At 53.8% G+C, this 15,795-nt stretch overlaps 1 protein-coding gene across 14 annotated transcripts in view; it reads left to right on the forward strand.

Moving 5' to 3' along the window:
• The window catches only part of PALD1 (phosphatase domain containing paladin 1), an 83,913-nt gene extending 72,484 nt beyond the window's left edge, over positions 1-11,429 (forward strand). For all 14 annotated transcript variants that reach the window (XM_070781784.1, XM_070781788.1, XM_070781793.1 and 11 more), the window contains 2 exons: positions 7,641-7,796; positions 9,613-11,429. In XM_070781784.1, the coding sequence (XP_070637885.1) occupies positions 7,641-7,796; positions 9,613-9,765 (309 nt within the window). In that variant the 3' untranslated portion in view covers positions 9,766-11,429. The remainder of the gene's footprint in view (positions 1-7,640; positions 7,797-9,612) is intronic.
• Positions 11,430-15,795: the final 4,366 nt, after the last annotated feature.

Raw genomic sequence — 15,795 nt, forward strand, 5'->3', positions numbered from 1 at the left:
GGGTAGCTGGGACACCAGGCAGACTCCCTGGGTCGTGTGCAGGGACAGTGGGCTCCTGAGGCTGGCACCGTATCTGGTCGGCCCTGAATCCCAGAGTCTGGCCTATGCGTGACAGTGTTTGTTGAATGAACAGGACACAGAGAAGCCCATGGTGCCAAGTTTAGCTCCTTCATGCTTTGAAAGTGCTGATCAAAATATGACATCTTCGGAAAGCCAGTTACCCACGTCTGGGCTGAGGGCCTAATCCTTCTTGGGGATTAGGTGTGGAAAGCTTCTTTGGGCTTGAGGCCCCTCTTCCCCACAGGCCTGAGGATGGAGTCTGTAGGGACTCATGTGGAGCCCCCAAGGAGAGGGTAGCATTGAACTTTGAGAAGAAGGGTGGGGTCTGAATTTGGGAACCCTGCCCCTTAGGAACTGCCATCTTTTTTTTTTTTTTTTAATATTTTGGCTGCATATTTCAGCATGTTGGATCTTAGTACCCTGACCAGGGATTGAACCCATGTCCCCTGCATTGGAAGCTTGGAGTCTTAACCACTGGCCCACCAGGGAAGTCTAGAAACTGACCATCTTTGAGTGCTGTCAATCTCCTGACCAATCTGAACCCTGCTTCAACTGGAGAGCAGTGGTTACCAAAGGAGGGCTTGTTCTTGGGGAGCAGGCAGGGAGAGGGCAGCAGGGGGCTCCAGTAATGGCTCCACGTTCTTGCAGGCTCACACTGGTGCTGTGGGGAGAAGAGACGGCAGGGACGGGGGTGAGGGCAGTGGCAGGGAGGCCGGCAGGAGCTGTCCCTGAGATGTGGTGGCTTTACCGGAACAACTTCTGGGAGTGTGTTGATGTAGAGTCGGTGGGATTCTCTGATTGGTTGGATGTGGGACTGAGACCCACATTAGAAAAGACCCCAGTGCTGGGAAAGATTGAGGGCAGAAGGAGAAGAGGGTGACAGAGGATGAGGTGGTTGTATGGCATCACCAACTCAATGGACATGAACTTGGGCAAACTCTGGGAGATGGTGAGGGACCAGGAAGCCTGGTGTGCGGCTGCCGTCCATGGGGTCTTTAAGAGTCAGACATGACTCGGTGACTGAACTAAACGAAACTGGGGCTGAGAAAGGGAGAGGTCGAGGAGGAATGTCAAGTTCGGGCCTGAGCAGCAGGAAGGATGGAGTTTCCTCTAAGAGGGCAAGTTATGGGCAGGTCAGGTTTGGGGAGGGCTCCCAAGGTCCGTTTGGGGTGCGGGTGGAATTGTGGAGTCTGAACTGTATCCCCGTGGAGCTCATGAGCAGTGGTTGCACGTCTGAGTCCCGATGCAGGTGTGTGTGTGGGAGTCCACAGGGTCCTGCCTGCACTCTCGGTCCCCGGTGACACTGAAAGGGTGACATGACCTAGGAAATGAGTGTCCATTGACCAGTCAGGCGCCCTCTGCACACCGGGTCCTGGTCAGACACTTGGGGCTGTGGTGGGGAGGCAGAGATGGAAACTGCTTATAATCTGACGTCTGCCCCAGCTTATCGTTGTCTTGAGGAGACCAGTCATGCCTTGGAGAAGCAGTCAGAAACCTTCATGAGGGGACCTTGCTGGTGGCCCAGTGGTTAAGACTCTGAGCTCCCAATGCAGGGGGCATGGATTCGATCAATCCCTGGTCTGAGAACTAAGATCCCGCATGTTGTATGACATGGCCTAAGAAAAAAAAAGAAACCCTCATGATGGAATGTATTGTAGTAGTTAATGAATTGGTGCAGAGAATGGGAGCCAAGAAGGGCAGGTTGTGGGACTGGATGGTTCAGAGCCTTGGGAAAACAAGGGCTTGTCCAGGGCCTGGAGGGACAAGATGAACATCACCTGGCTGGGCGAAGGGAGAGCATTCCAGACAGGAGGAAGAAAGAGGGTAAAAGTACAGCTCCAAGAGTGAGGCAGGGAGTGGCTGAACTCGAATGTGGTGAAGGGGGCTAGGGTGCTGGTAGGAAAGCTGGAGTTTTGGAATTCACGTCCCAGCTTAGAACTCTGCGACCTTGCTGAGCCCCATCTGCAACATGAGATGTCCCTCTTCCCTCACGGGGTCGCTGGAGGGCATATCAGAATCTCATCATCAGATCTGCACGAACATGCTCAACCCGGTACCCGCGCTCAGGGGCCCTGTGCACACCTGGGGGGCTTTCCGGCCCTGCCCCTGTGGAGCTCTCCCAGGTGGTCCAGCGAGCAGCAGAGCTTCGGGGGAGCCACTGCAGGCGCCGCGGGGCCCGTGCTGATGCTGGGTCGAATGGAGGCGTGAGAAACCTGACCTCCCCAGCGCCTGGGCCACCTTTCCCGGGCCCTGTCTATTTTCGTGCTCAGTCCCCAGTGGATGAGGAAACCTTTGCTCCGCCACAGCTAATGACAGCCTGGCCTGCCAGGCCACTTAAAAACAGCCACTATTTTTATCTACTGGAGGCAGCTGGCCTGTCTTCCTCCCCAGACAGTGCTGACATGGGGTGACTTTGAGGAAACCAGGGCTTTGCTAGGAAGGTGGGTCATTATCTCAAATCATAGACTGCGGTCTGGCAGGATGCACCTAAGGAACCTTCCGGCGGGTGTCAGGCGTCACCTTGACCCGGTGGTCTGAATTTAGAGATAATTCTACCCTACCTTGTCAGTAGGACTCGGAAGGAATCACTTGACCTCTCCACCCCAGATGGTCCTCAGAATCCTTGCTGGAGTTTCAGGGCACGGCAGGATTGTGTCCCCCCAGCCGCAGCGGGTGCCAAGAGGATAAGGGCTGGTGCAGCTGTGCCCCTGGGCTGAGCCCAGAGCTGGGGCCTCTTCACACCCCAGGACCTTACTTCTGAGTTCTCGAAAGTAGTTTGCAGTGGCTCTCACCTGGTGGGACAGTGGGTGAATTCCTTTCCTTCTCTCTAAGAAACTGTATTGAACTAGGCTCCTGGCCTTTGGATGGAGATTGGGGAGCAGGGTAAGGGATGGGGTGGTGGATGCCCAGTGCTTCTCAGTATGACGTATTCATCCTTAGAGACAGGCAGAATTGTGCTGTGTTGGCCACAGTTTGTATTTAGGTAAAAAAATTTTTTAAAATTTTTGGTTCACTGCTTAATTTCTAAACAAAAAAAAAAGTTTTTTTTTTTTTTTTTGAGCACTTGGTTGCCTGACTCCTAAAACAACAGGTATCCTGCCCTGACCCTGCCCAGTCATCTAACCCAGGCAGCAGCCATGGGGCTATTCCCACCCTCACATCCACCGGAAACCTTCACCGGCTCCTCTGTCTGTAGGGTCCGGGGCTCCCCTGGCTCTAGGTCCCTTGCTGCTACAAACTCCTCCCCACTCCCTCCGTTGAACCCACCTCACTCTTCGACCCTTTCCTCCCCTCTCAGGACACCTTCCTGCCCCCTTCTTCCTAATGCACCTCAAATCCTCCTTCTCTCAGAGCCCCTTCCTCTTCCAGCTACCCGTCTTGCCTCGATCCCGCCATCCGGCTGCTCTGGGTGTTTGCCGACTGTCCTTTGCCTCCCCCAGACCACAGGCATCTCTGCGGGCAGGGCCTGTGTGTGCCCCACCTTTGTGCCGGGCCCCCACCCCCCGTTCCATGAATGGTTGGACCCGTGTGGCTTCCCAGGACTTATAGGTATTTCCTTGTACCATTCTTTACTGAGCTCTCTGACCCCTGGCGACGTGGGGCTGAGTTTAAATGGCAGAACTGGGACCGGAACCCAGTCCCGTCTCCCAGGGAGTCAAGGCATTGGCCGTGGTCCCCTCACCCCAGTAGGGCCCAGTTCACTGTCCGCCTTCCACTCCTGCTCCGTTCCCAAGGCTCCAGAGATGCTTCTGGAAGGTAATGGGAGGGGCCAGCTGTGCAAGTGATCGTCCACTCCCGACCCTTGGAGCAATGATGACAGAGGCCCCAAAGGCCGAATCACCCGAGGCAGATGCGGGAGGGGCCACAGGCCCCGCGAGCCTGTCTCCTCCAGCTCGCTGTTCAGGGTGCTGTGGGTTGTGTCACGTCCGGGGTAAGGGCCCGTCTGGGAGCCTTCCCAAAGGAGATGCATGAGACTGAAATTGTGTGCCTGCATGGGAAGGCTTCCAGCTGTGGCCCAGCTGTTAGGAGACCGCCCTTCCTGGTTCCTGGGGGCTGGGAGTCATCTGTGCCCTCCCCTGGGTGCTCCCGGTGCCTGAAGGTACAGCCGCTATGCCGCACCCTCTTCCTGGAGCAGAGAGGGCTGCTGTGGGCCCTGGATGGTGGCCAGGCCTGGAACAGTGGCGCGGCGGTGAGAAGAGGGAGGGTGCGAGGTGAGGTGGGGTGTTCAGTCCTCGGGGCTCCCCCTGGTGGCGATCCATCTGTGGTGGGCTTAAGGGGCACACTCAGGTGTTGGGGTGGACACCCTATGGCAGGGAGCTGGCCCTATTTGTCCTGGGCCTGTGCCCCCGGCTGCCCGCTGACTCCCATGCTGAGGAGAAGCTGGAGAGGCCCCCGAGTAAGCCTCCTTCCTCCTGAGCATCAGTCTGCCCTGAGTCCTCCATTAACAGGTCACCCCTACTCTCAGACCTTCAGTGGCCCCCCAGTGCTGAAGTCTCAGCCCAAGCTCTGTAGATGCCCAGGGAACTTTTCACAATCCAAGGCCCAGGCCCAGCCTGTGGAGACGCTCGTCTGGCCTGGGGTGGGGCCCAGGCATCTGCATGCAGGGCAGGTGATTAGAGGGCGGCCGTCTCAGCCCAGGGCAGCTGCCAGTGGGTGCTAACCCATCCCTTTGCACCCTCCTTCCAGCCAAGCTGGCACCTTCCCGATGCCCACCTGCCTCGTACCACCCTCACCTCTGTCTTCCCCTTCTGGTGCTTACTGTCCATCCAAGTCCACGGAAGCCCTCACGGTCCAGCTGCATCCACGCTGTCTGGGAAACTATCTTTAATCCCTTGGCAGTCTCTTTGCCCCTTAGCAGAGACCTTGTGCTCTTCTAGAATGTGCTCGGGGATCACTCTTTAAAAGGGTCTGTGTCCCATCCCAGCCTCTTCCTTCCCTGAAGCGCTGCACCTCTTGCTAATTCTGTTTCTGTGGTCTTTCTATGACCTGTCCCCAGCCTTGGAGAGAGTGTGTGTGTGAGAGAGATTGTGTGTGTGTGTGTACGTGTGCAGTGTGTGTGTGACTCTGGTTGTGTGGGGTGTGTGAGTGAGGGTGTGTGGTATGTGAGTGAGGTATTTGTGAGTGTATACATACATGTGTATGAGTGTGGGTGTGGTGTGTACAATTGTGAGAGTCTCTGTGTGTGGGATGTGTGTATGTGTGTTGAGTGTGTAGGGTGTGTGATTATGAGAGTCTGAGTGTGTGTGGAGTATGTGAGTGGTGTGTTTGTATATCTGTAGAGTGTGTATAGTGTATATATGATTGTGAGAGTCCGTGAGTGTGTGTGGTATGTGTGACTGGGTGCATGTGGTGTGTAAGAGGGGTGTGTATGTATGAGTGTATGTGTGTTGTGTGTGATTGTGAGGATCTGTGTGTGGTGTGTATATGAGAATGTGGTGTGTGAGTGGGGTGTGTGTATGAGTGTATGTGTGGTGTGTGTGATTATGAGAGTCTGTGGGTGTGGAGTATGTGAGTGGTGTGTTTGTATATGTGTAGAGTGTGTGTGGAGTGTATGGTATATATGACTGTGAGAGTCTGTGAGTGTGTGTGGGGTGTATGTGCATGTATGGTGTGTGTGATTGTGAGGCTCTGTGTGTGGTATGTGTGTGAGATTAAGATGTGTGTACATGTGTAGAGTGTGTATGGTATGTGTGTATGAGTGTATGTGGTGTGTGTGATAGTGAGGCTCGTGAGTGTGTGTGGGGTGTGTGACTGAGTACCTCTGGGGTATGTGTGAGTGTGTGGTGTATGTGATTGTGTGTGGCGTTTGTGAGGATGGGGTGTGTGTACATGTGTAGAGTGTGTGGTGTGTGTGTGAGAATGGGGCATGTGTACATGTAGTACTGTGTGTGTGTGAGGATAGGGCATGTGTACATGTGTATGGTGTGTGTGGTGGGGCATATGTACATGTGTAGAGCATGTGTGTGTGTGAGTGGGGCGTGTGCACATGTGTAGAGCGTGTGTGGTGTGTGTGGTGTGTATGTGAGTGTGGGGCATGTGTGCCTGTGTGGAGCGTGTGTTGCGTGTGTGGTGTGTGTGTATGGTGTGTGTGTGTCTGTGTGGAGCATGTGTGATGTGTGTGAGTGGGGGGCGTGTGTGCCTGTGTGCAGCGTGTGTGGTGTGAGTGGGGGGCGTGTGTGCCTGTGTAGAGCATGTGTGGTGTGTGTGTGACTGGGGGGGCGTGTGTGCCTGTGTGGTGTATGTGGTGTGTGTGTGAGTGTGGGGCGTGTGTGCCTGTGTGGAGCGTGTGTGGTGTGTGTGTGAGTTTGGGGCATGTGTGCCTGTGTGGAGCGTGTGTGGTGTGAATGGGGGCGTGTGTGCCTGTGTAGAGCGTGTGTGGTATGTGTAGCATGTATGTGAGTGTGAGGCGTGTGTGCCTGTGTGGGGCGTGTGTGGTGTGAGTGGAGGCGTGTGTGCCTGTGTAGAGCATGTGTGGTGTGTGTGTGAGTGGGGGGCGTGTGTGCGTAGAGCGTGTGTGGTGTGTGTGGTGTGTATGTGAGTGTGGGGCGTGTGTGCCTGTGTGGAGCGTGTGTGGTGTGTGTCATGTGTGTGTGGTTCGTGTGTGCCTATGTGGAGCATGTGTGGTGTGTGTGAGTGGGGGGCATGTTGCCTGTGTGGGGCGTGTGTGGTGTGTGTGTGAGTGGGGGGCGTGTGTGCCTGTGTGAGGCGTGTGTCGTGTGTGTGTGAGTGTGGGGCGTGTGTACCTGTGTAGAGCATGTGTGGTGTGTGTGTGTGTGGGGGGCATGTGTACTTGTGTAGCGTGTGTGGTATGTGTGTGAGTGTGGGCGTGTGTACCTGTGTGGAGCATGTGTGGTGTGTGTGTGAGTGTGGGGCGTGTGTGCCTGTGTGGAGCGTATGTGGTGTGAGTGGGGGCAGTGTGTGCCTGTGTAGTGCCTGTGTGGTGTGTGTAGTGTATGTGTGAGTGTGGGGCGTGTGTACCTGTGTAGAGCATGTGTGGTGTGTGTGGTGTGTGTGTGACTGGGGGGCGTGTGTGCCTGTGTCGTGTATGTGGTGTGTGTGTGAGTATGGGGCGTGTGTACCTGTGTGGGGCGTGTGTGGTGTGTGTGTGAGTATGGGGCGTGTGTGCCTGTGTGGGGCGTGTGTGGTGTGAGTGGGGGCAGTGTGTGCCTGTGTAGTGCCTGTGTGGTGTGTGTGGTGTGTGTGTGAGTGTGGGGCGTGTGTGCCTGTGTGGAGCATGTGTGGTGTGTGTGTGAGTGGGGGTCATGTGTGCCTGTGTAGAGCATGTGTGGTGTGTGTGTGAGTGTGGGGCGTGTGTGCCTGTGTAGAGCATGTGTGGTGTGTGTGTGACTGGGGGGGCGTGTGTGCCTGTGTGGTGTATGTGGTGTGTGTGTGAGTATGGGGCGCGTGTGCCTGTGTAGAGCGTGTGTGGTGTGTGTGTGAGTGTGGGGCGTGTGTGCCTGTGTGGAGCGTGTGTGGTGTGTGTGGTGCGTGTGTGCCTGTCTGGAGCGTGTGGGTGTGCAGTGTGCTGGGGTGGGGATGAGCTCCAGTCTGACCCCCGTCCCGTGCCGTCCGTCCTGCAGGCGAAAGCGGCCAAGTCGGAGCAGGAGGCCCGGAGGCTGCGGCTGCGGAGCCTGCAGTACCTGGAGCGCTACATCTGCCTGGTGCTCTTCAGCGCCTACCTGCACCTGGAGAAGGCCGGCTCCTGGCAGAGGCCCTTCAGCGCCTGGATGCGGGAGGTGAGGGCGGGGCCGGGGACAGGCTCCTCCGTGCGGCCGAGGTTGTGTCTCGCTCAGCTCTGGGCCCAGCACGGCGTCTGTGCTCGGCAGGCCGTGAGCCGGGGATGCGAGGAGCAGACAGAGCCTGGTGGGGGCTGGGCTGGGCCCCTGCTCCCTGCGTCTCCAGGCAACGTCGCCTGGGTGCTTCACGCCCCAGGCCGTATTCATCCTTCGCCTGTGCCCTCTGGCTTCCCGCGCCCCTGCCGCCCTCCAGCCATGGGCAAGGCAAGTAGCCGCTCTGGGCCGCTGCCCTCAGAGTTACCACGGAAGTACTCTTGGCTCAGTGGGCGCCACCTCAGGAGGCGTGGCGGGGATTCTGTGAGGTATGTGCACTGCCGTCTGCCCCAGCTCGTGTCAGCAGGGCTGCCTCACGTGGCCGCTGTACGCTCCTGCTCTAGAGGAGGAGTCTGGGCGCAGAGGGATTCAGTGCCGTGTCCATAGTCAGCGCTAGAGCAGTTGGTTGGCTCCAGAGCCCACCATTTCCGGCCTAGGACAGACATGTCTCGGGCCCCCTCCTCCCTCCCCTCCGCTTGGCTCTTCCCGGCTTGGCTAGTTCTGGAGGCAGAGCTGCCGCCTCGGCTCCTCTAGGGTAGGAGAAAGGTCTCCCTTCCTGCTTGGCAGAGTGGCCTGTAATTACCCCTCCGCTGGGACGCTGGCCCCTGCTGACCTCACCGGCTTGTCCTGGTGGTTGGCATCTGGATTCCAGGCTGGAATTAGCTCCCGTGGGCAGGGTGGACGGGAAGGCAGGAGTGATAGGTGTAAGAAGGGTGTGGGGCTTCGGGAGGTGTGCAGGTGGGGTCGGAGCTGTGAGGGGACAGAGGCTGGGAGGCCCCTGCAGGGCCCGGTGCCAGGATGGGTGGCTGCTGGGCGTTTGTGCCGAAGACAGGCCTTCAGGGTGGTCCTGAGGTGCGGGTGGGTCACACCAAGGTCACAGTGGGGCCACCCTCCTGAGCAGGCCTGGGCTCAGCTTCCTCTTGGTGGTAGTAGGGGACTTAGGACACTTCTGCTTGGAGAGCTGAAATAGGGGGAAGGAGTTTGATCCCCTCCCCAGCTGAAGCTGAGTGGTAGGTCGTGGGAGATGTCGAGGTTCTAGCCTCGGGGGATGAGCAGAGGGGCAGGGGGTGAGGGTTGCCTGCGGATGTTAGTTTGGAGTGGAGCCTGCATCCTCCCCATCCCCAGGATGGTGGGGAGAGAAGAAGGCTGGTCGTTGAGTGGTTTGAGTCTAGGGCCAGGGCCTGGGCCCTATGGCTGTATGGAGAATGTCTAGGGAGGCCTCAGTCAACCTGCCTGAGCTGAGGCCCTGGGTGGACCTGCCGGGTCCTCAGTTGGAACTCATAGCAAAAGAGCTCTTGCCGGCTGCTGCTTCCACGCTGGCTTCCCCAGAGCTCCCCGCGGGCCCAGCTGTAACACCAGGAGCAGCTGGGCTTGTGCTCCTGTGTGCGCCCATGGGCGCATTGGGGCTGAAGGCATGGGGCGTGCTTGGCCTCCCCCTCTGCTCTCCGCTTCCTACCTGCCCTTACTGCCTGCCGAGCGCTTTCTGTGCAGCGCAGCCCTCCATGCTGTGCTCTGCCATCACAAGGAAACGGAAGCTCGGAGTAGTTAATAGGAATCAAGATGCAAACTTGTGCAGGTCGCTGAGCTGGTGGGAGGCAGCGCTGGGCCAAACTCACACATGTGTCATGGAGCCCAGTGAGGAGTGTGACAGAGGAGGGCACGGGACCCAAATGACACTCTCCCTTCCCTCGAGCACTGCCCCAGTCTCTCCTGTCCTCCCCAGGTGGCAGCCAAGGCCGGCATCTACGAGATCCTCAACCAGTTGGGCTTCCCCGAGCTCGAGAGCGTGGAGGACCAGCCCTTCTCGAGGCTGCGCTGCCGGTGGCAGGAGCAGAACCGTGGCCCTGAGCTCTCCGCATCAGGGGACTTCCTGTAGGAAGGGGGCTTCCTGTAGGATGCGCTGCCCCTGCTTCTGCTATCACCGCCTCCTGCAGGGCCACCTCCCTCCCCACATAGTCTGGGGGTACCCGATGCTCTTCGGTGGCAGTGGCCCTGAGAAACGACTCCTCGGCTTCCCAGAGACCCGGGTGGGTGGGGATCCCCTTTTTGAAAGAGTTGTTATAGCATAGGTGGCCACTGTGATGTCTCGTGAATGGCTGCTCCTGGAGGGCCTGCAGGAAGGCCCGGTGTGGCATCAGCTCTCCAAGGCACTCACTCCCCAAGTTGCAAAGCCAAACCTCTCACCACTTCCGTCCTCCCCTCTGCCCCGAGCAGTTCTGATGGCCCCTGGCCTAGAGCAGTCCTGGCCAGTGTTGGTTCCTTCTCTCACAGCTCTCCCACATGGCTTCTCCCCTTTTGCTGCCTGGGCGTTGCCCTGGTGGCCCTGGGCTCCCTGGGAGATGGACTTCGCTCTGGCTAGATTTGTTACCTTAAAGGCAGTTTTCCGCAGTGTTCTTGCCTCTCATTCCTTGTCTCAACCTCAAGACATGAAGAAAGACAACCACATTCCCTGTGTGTTCAGTGGAGGCCTCTGCCCCTCCTGCCTTTGCCCCCTCCCCTCCCCTGGGCTGGCAGGACTGTAGAGGTTTCCATGGAGCTGAAAACAAGAGGGAACCCCTCTTGGGGTTGGAGGGGGCAAGAAAGAGCTCCCAGAAGGTGCATGCCACCCTGTGGGAGAGGCCTGCTCCATTTCCCTGGAAGCATGGTGGGGAGGTTTGGGGAAGCACCTCCTCTCTGCTCTGCCTGGCCCCCCAACAGTGGTCTGAGCCCCCACCTGGTGTGGCAGGAGCCGTGGGGACTCCTGGGTGACCCGGAGTGAGCAGTGGGGTGTGTGAGAGTGGGCCAGGGATGGCACGAGGGGGCACTTGGATTGCAGGCCATCCTTGCTGAGCACCCTCGAGTTGCCTTGTGATGGGAGCAGAAGAGGCCAAGGCCTGCCGAGTTGGCAGCTGCTGGGACCAACTGTGTGGATGGTGGGAAGGTTGCTCGGAGACGCAGGCAGGTGTTGAGCTGAGCCTGTGGCGCTCCCTCTGGGGACTGGTCTCCCCCTAAAATGCAGGGGCTGAATGGTATGGACTCTGTCCCCCTGGCCTGGCTCCTTGGGGCCAGGCAGGCCTCTTTTGGTTGGACACCAGCACTTGGGCAGAAAAACAGATGATGTATCACTGGTCGTGGTATTTTGAAGAGGCAGATGAGGCCAAAGTTGTTCACGTCTACCTAGTATTGGAAAATATATGACCATTTTGGCTGAATTCTTTTGCAAATCTACTGTAAGTCTTTTCACTACCTTTTTAGATTTGTTGTTTTTGGTTTTATTTTTGCATGTAGTAAAAAGTGTTAATTTCTCTGCAGACAAGGTCTAGATGAGGGGTCAGAGATCAGGGCTGAACTGGGAGGGATCCTTTGCGTTCTCATGGTTGGCCCTGACTTTCAGCTGTGCTGGGACTACTGGCTGGTCACATCACCTCTCTGCCTCAGTTTCCCCATCTGTAAAATGGGAGAATAATACTTGCCTACCTACCTCACAGGGGTGTTGTGAGGATTCATTTGTGATTTTTTTTTTAACAGATCTTTTGAGCATTAAAAATGGCTAAATGTGAAGTGTGTTTGGCTGCCAATATCTTTAGTGGGGCAGGTATTACAGAACTGGTGCAAGCTGGGGTCCCTGTTCCCTCAGAGTAAGGGTGGGAGGGCAGGGTGAGCCAAGAGCACCTGCCCTTTGTGCACCTGATTCTCAGAGAAGGTGGGTTTTCCTGGACATCATTCTCTTTCCTTCACATCCCCAATCATGTATGACCATCTAGTTCTGGATGCTCAGGGCTGACGTGCTGAGGAGCCTCTCCTTGAAGAAAGTAATGTAACAGGCTAATTCACACTAAAGTGTGAAGGACTGTTATATTTAGGGAAATGGAGCAAAATTGAATTGCATGGGCTATGAAGCAGAGTGAAAGCAGGGTGGTCCTCAGCCTCTACTTCCTTTTCTCATCCCTGCAGACTCTTCTTGGTCCCTTTAGGCCCCCAAAGGCTCGAACACATTTGTGTTGAGAAATGGATGTGTAAAGAGGCAGGAGGGAGAATGAGGCAGGCAGAGTGCAGACCCAGTCTTCTCCCTAGGCTCTTCCAGGATTAGGGGGAATCAGAACTCTGGGCTGTGCTTCTGAGGTCAGCTGGAATGAAAGTTTCAAGGTCAGAATGGAATCCAGAGCCCCTACTGCGCTAGGGTTGGTTTTCTCCCCAGCCTGGGTGAAGGGAGACCTCCTGGGTTACTTCCCAGCACCCTGAGTCCAAGGATGCTCTGTGTGGCTTCTGAATGTGAGTGCAGTGGTGTGTACACCCACGTGTGTGTGTGTAAGTGTGAGGGGTGGTTCTGCACTTCTCTGCCTGGGATGAAGGGATTATAAAAATATGATCAGTACAAAAATCTGGGATCCTTGATAGAGATGCGGCAGGCTCTTGGGACGACCTGGATTGGGAACTGGAAAACTGCCCAGGGAGCCCCAGAAGCCCTCTGCAGCATCCACGGGGTACACTGCTCTGGTCCCCCCCCAGGAGGACCAGCTGCAAGAGCAGTTGGCATAACCTCCAGCCATTGCAGCTTCGATCCTGTACAGCACTGTCCCCACTCGGGCTCTCCCGGATGATGACCGAGCCCAGCAGGACTCTGAGCCAGTAGCTACACTGTTTCTGTCTGTGGCAGCTTTGCCTGGAGCCTCCCCACTGGTCTGGCTGGGCGTTCCTCAGACCCAGCCTGCTATGTGGGGCTCTTCCTTGCCCCTCTCTATTCATGGGTGTCAGACCTGCATCGTGGTTCTGTCTGCTCTTCCTGCCTTCTTCTGCTTCCTCCTTCATCCTTCACAGGGGTTTCCACAAATAAACCTCTTGCAAGTCAAATCCCACCCTAGTGTCTGCTGCTCTAGGATCTCAGTGACACACCCTCACCCTCATCTTTGTCTCTCTGGGCAGCTGCTTGGTCCTTCTTTCTGGTGAAGGCAGCCTTCTCTGGCACTGCTTAGGGAAGCCACCAGCCCGGTTTCCAACTTAATATGTATAGTTCCAGCCAGAATCAGTTGTCTTTCTCTTTCTTTGCATCGCTCTGCCCTTCCATCTTGAGTGTGGGGCCACTGGGCCTGTGGACTGTGGCCGGAAGGGCAGGAAATGATTGCTCATCTTCCGTATAGATGAGGGTGGGGTGGGGAAGGCAGGACTCAGGCACTCAGTGTGATCTGGGTGGATACCCCCAAATCTGCATGTGGCAGTGCCAACCTCTGATTTTTTCTAAATAAAGGGAATGCCCATTATAAGGGGTTTTCAAGATGTACCTCATTTGTCCTCCAGAAATGTCCTATTTGATGGTCTCAAATAGCAGTTAATGAGCTTAGCGTTTCTCCAGCCTGGCCAGCACTGCTATTACATTTTTTTTTTAACTTTATTTTATTTTGGGGTTTAGCCAGTTAACAGTGTTTTGATAGTTTCACGTGAACATCAAAGAGGCTCAGCCAGACATGAATACGTGTGTTTTCATTCTCCCCCAAGCTCCCCTCCCATCCAGGTCTATTACATTTTTTTTTAAAAGTTCTTGATAGTTTTGTAGCTCAAAATAGAATTTCATACGTGTTTAATTTTATATTTTGTATATTTACTTATTTTTAAAATTGAAGTATCATTGCTGTACGGTATTATACACTTAAGACATATAGTGATTCATAATTTTTAAAATAAATTTTTACTGAAGTATAGTTGCTTTACAATGTTATATTAGTTTTCATAATTTTTAAAGCTTATACTTCACTTAGAGTTCTTGTACAATATTGGCTATATTCTCTGTGTTGTACGATATACGTTTGTAGCTTTTTCTATACCTAATAGATTGTACCTCTTACTCTCCTACCCTTGTATCCCCCTCCTCACTTCCCTCTCCCCACTGGCAACACTTGTTTGTTCTCTACGCCCATGAGTCAGCTTTCGTTTTTTTGGTTATATTCACCGGTTTGTTGTAATTTTTTAGAGTCTACATATAAATGGTATCATACTCTATTTTTCTTTCTTTATCTGATTTATTTCACAAAGCATAATATTCTCTAGGTCCACCTATGTTTCTGCAAATGGCAGAATTTCATTTGTTTTATGGTTGAGTAATATTTCATTGTGTGTGTGTGTGTGTGTTTATACACACACACACACACGGACTGCATCTTCTCTATCTGGTTGTCTGTTGATGAGCACTTGGATTGCCTCCACGTATTGGCTGTTGTTGGAGAAGGCAGTGGTACCCCACTCCAGTACTCTTGCCTGGAAAATCCCATGGACGGAGGAGCCTGGTGGGCTGCAGTCGATGGGGTCGCTAGGAGTTGGACACGACTGAGTGACTTCACTTTCACTTTTCACTTTCCTGCATTGGAGAAGGAAATGGCAACCCACTCCAGTGTTCTTGCCTGGAGAATCCCAGGGACGGGGGAGCCTGGTGGGCTGACGTCTATGGGGTTGCACAGAGTCGGACACAACCGAAGCGACTTAGCAGCAGCAGCAGCATTGGCTGTTGTAAATAGTGCTGCAATGAACGTTGGGGTACATTTGTTTGAATTAGTATTTTTGTTCTTCTTCTGGACATATATTCAGGGGTGGAATTGCTGGATCATATGGTAGTTCTATTTTTAGTTTTTTGAGGACCGTCCATACTGTTATCGAAGAGACTATCTTTTCTCCATTGGATAGTTTTGCTTCCTTTGTTGAAGACTAATTGATCATAAGTGCATGAGCTTATTTCTAGGTTCTCTGTTCTGTTCCACTCATCTGTGTGCCCAGAGAGTATCTGACTCCAAGCCTGCGCTCATTTTAGAGATGGATATTGGTGCCAGCTCTGGGTACTGGAATCCTCTCTGACATTTTCAGTGATAGGAGAGAAACGTCAGTCCTTCTGGAAGTGTGCCTTTGCTGGGGCGGGTTGGGAGGGGGATGAAGGGAAAGAATGATTTCTTTGAAAACCCTCCCATGAGGTCTTGCGGTTCTCAGACTTGATGCTTTTCAAACCCTGTGTCCTTTCAAGAGGTTCCCCTCAACACCCACAAGAAGGGCTTGTTTCCTATGAGTCACTCTGATAGATTATCTGTGACAGGGGCTTTTGAGTTTCATTTTGTGCCTCCCCTTAGCGTATTTTTTCCCTACCATCTGCCCACCTCACCCGTTGACATGCCATACATGACAGAGTGGCCATGCTATCCGAAAGTAATTTTCGTTCTTTCTTTGGACTAAATGAGACCATCTTATGGGCTGAATTAGACACCAATAATTTATGAAAACACCCATTTCTCCATTCCCACCCTAGCATTTGAGGTCACCAGTCTTCTTAATTTTTGCCCATCTGATAAAGGAGAAAACTGTTTTATTTTTATCTTAATATGATTTTCCCAATTACGAGTGAGATGGAACATCTTTTTATTCCTTTGTTGGCCATTTGGATTTACTCTTTTATATGTTTGCTTATTTTTCTATTGGGTTTTTTAAAAAATTAATAGGCGTAAGATATTAACATAATCTGCTTCGTTTGTAGGTAGGTAGATCTATAGCCAGTTCTTTCTCCTAGTTTATCTGGTCTCGTAATTCTTTTGGAGTGTCTTTTGTCAAATTTTTGTGTTTTGTGTCAGCAGACCTTTTCTACCCAGGATTATTGATCTATTTTCTGGTTTTCTTTGATCACTTGTACAGTATTGTCCTTTATGTTTCATTCTTTAATTGACCTGGGATAAATGTTTGTGAGTGACATGAGGTACAGAATGTAATTTATTTTTTTTGAAATGGGTATCCAGTCGGCCCACGTTAATTTATTGAGTAGCCAAGATTCTCTACTCCTTGACCTGCAGTCCTTGTCATTTGATGGGTCCATACGATAGACGTGTGGTTGCCCTTGCCTGTAACATTCATTCATCATCCAGCCACCATTTCTGACTTTCCATTCTAATTAAAAAAAATC

This window comes from Bos indicus, chromosome 28 (genome assembly GCF_029378745.1).
Source record: "Bos indicus isolate NIAB-ARS_2022 breed Sahiwal x Tharparkar chromosome 28, NIAB-ARS_B.indTharparkar_mat_pri_1.0, whole genome shotgun sequence".
Lineage (NCBI taxonomy): Eukaryota > Metazoa > Chordata > Mammalia > Artiodactyla > Bovidae > Bos > Bos indicus.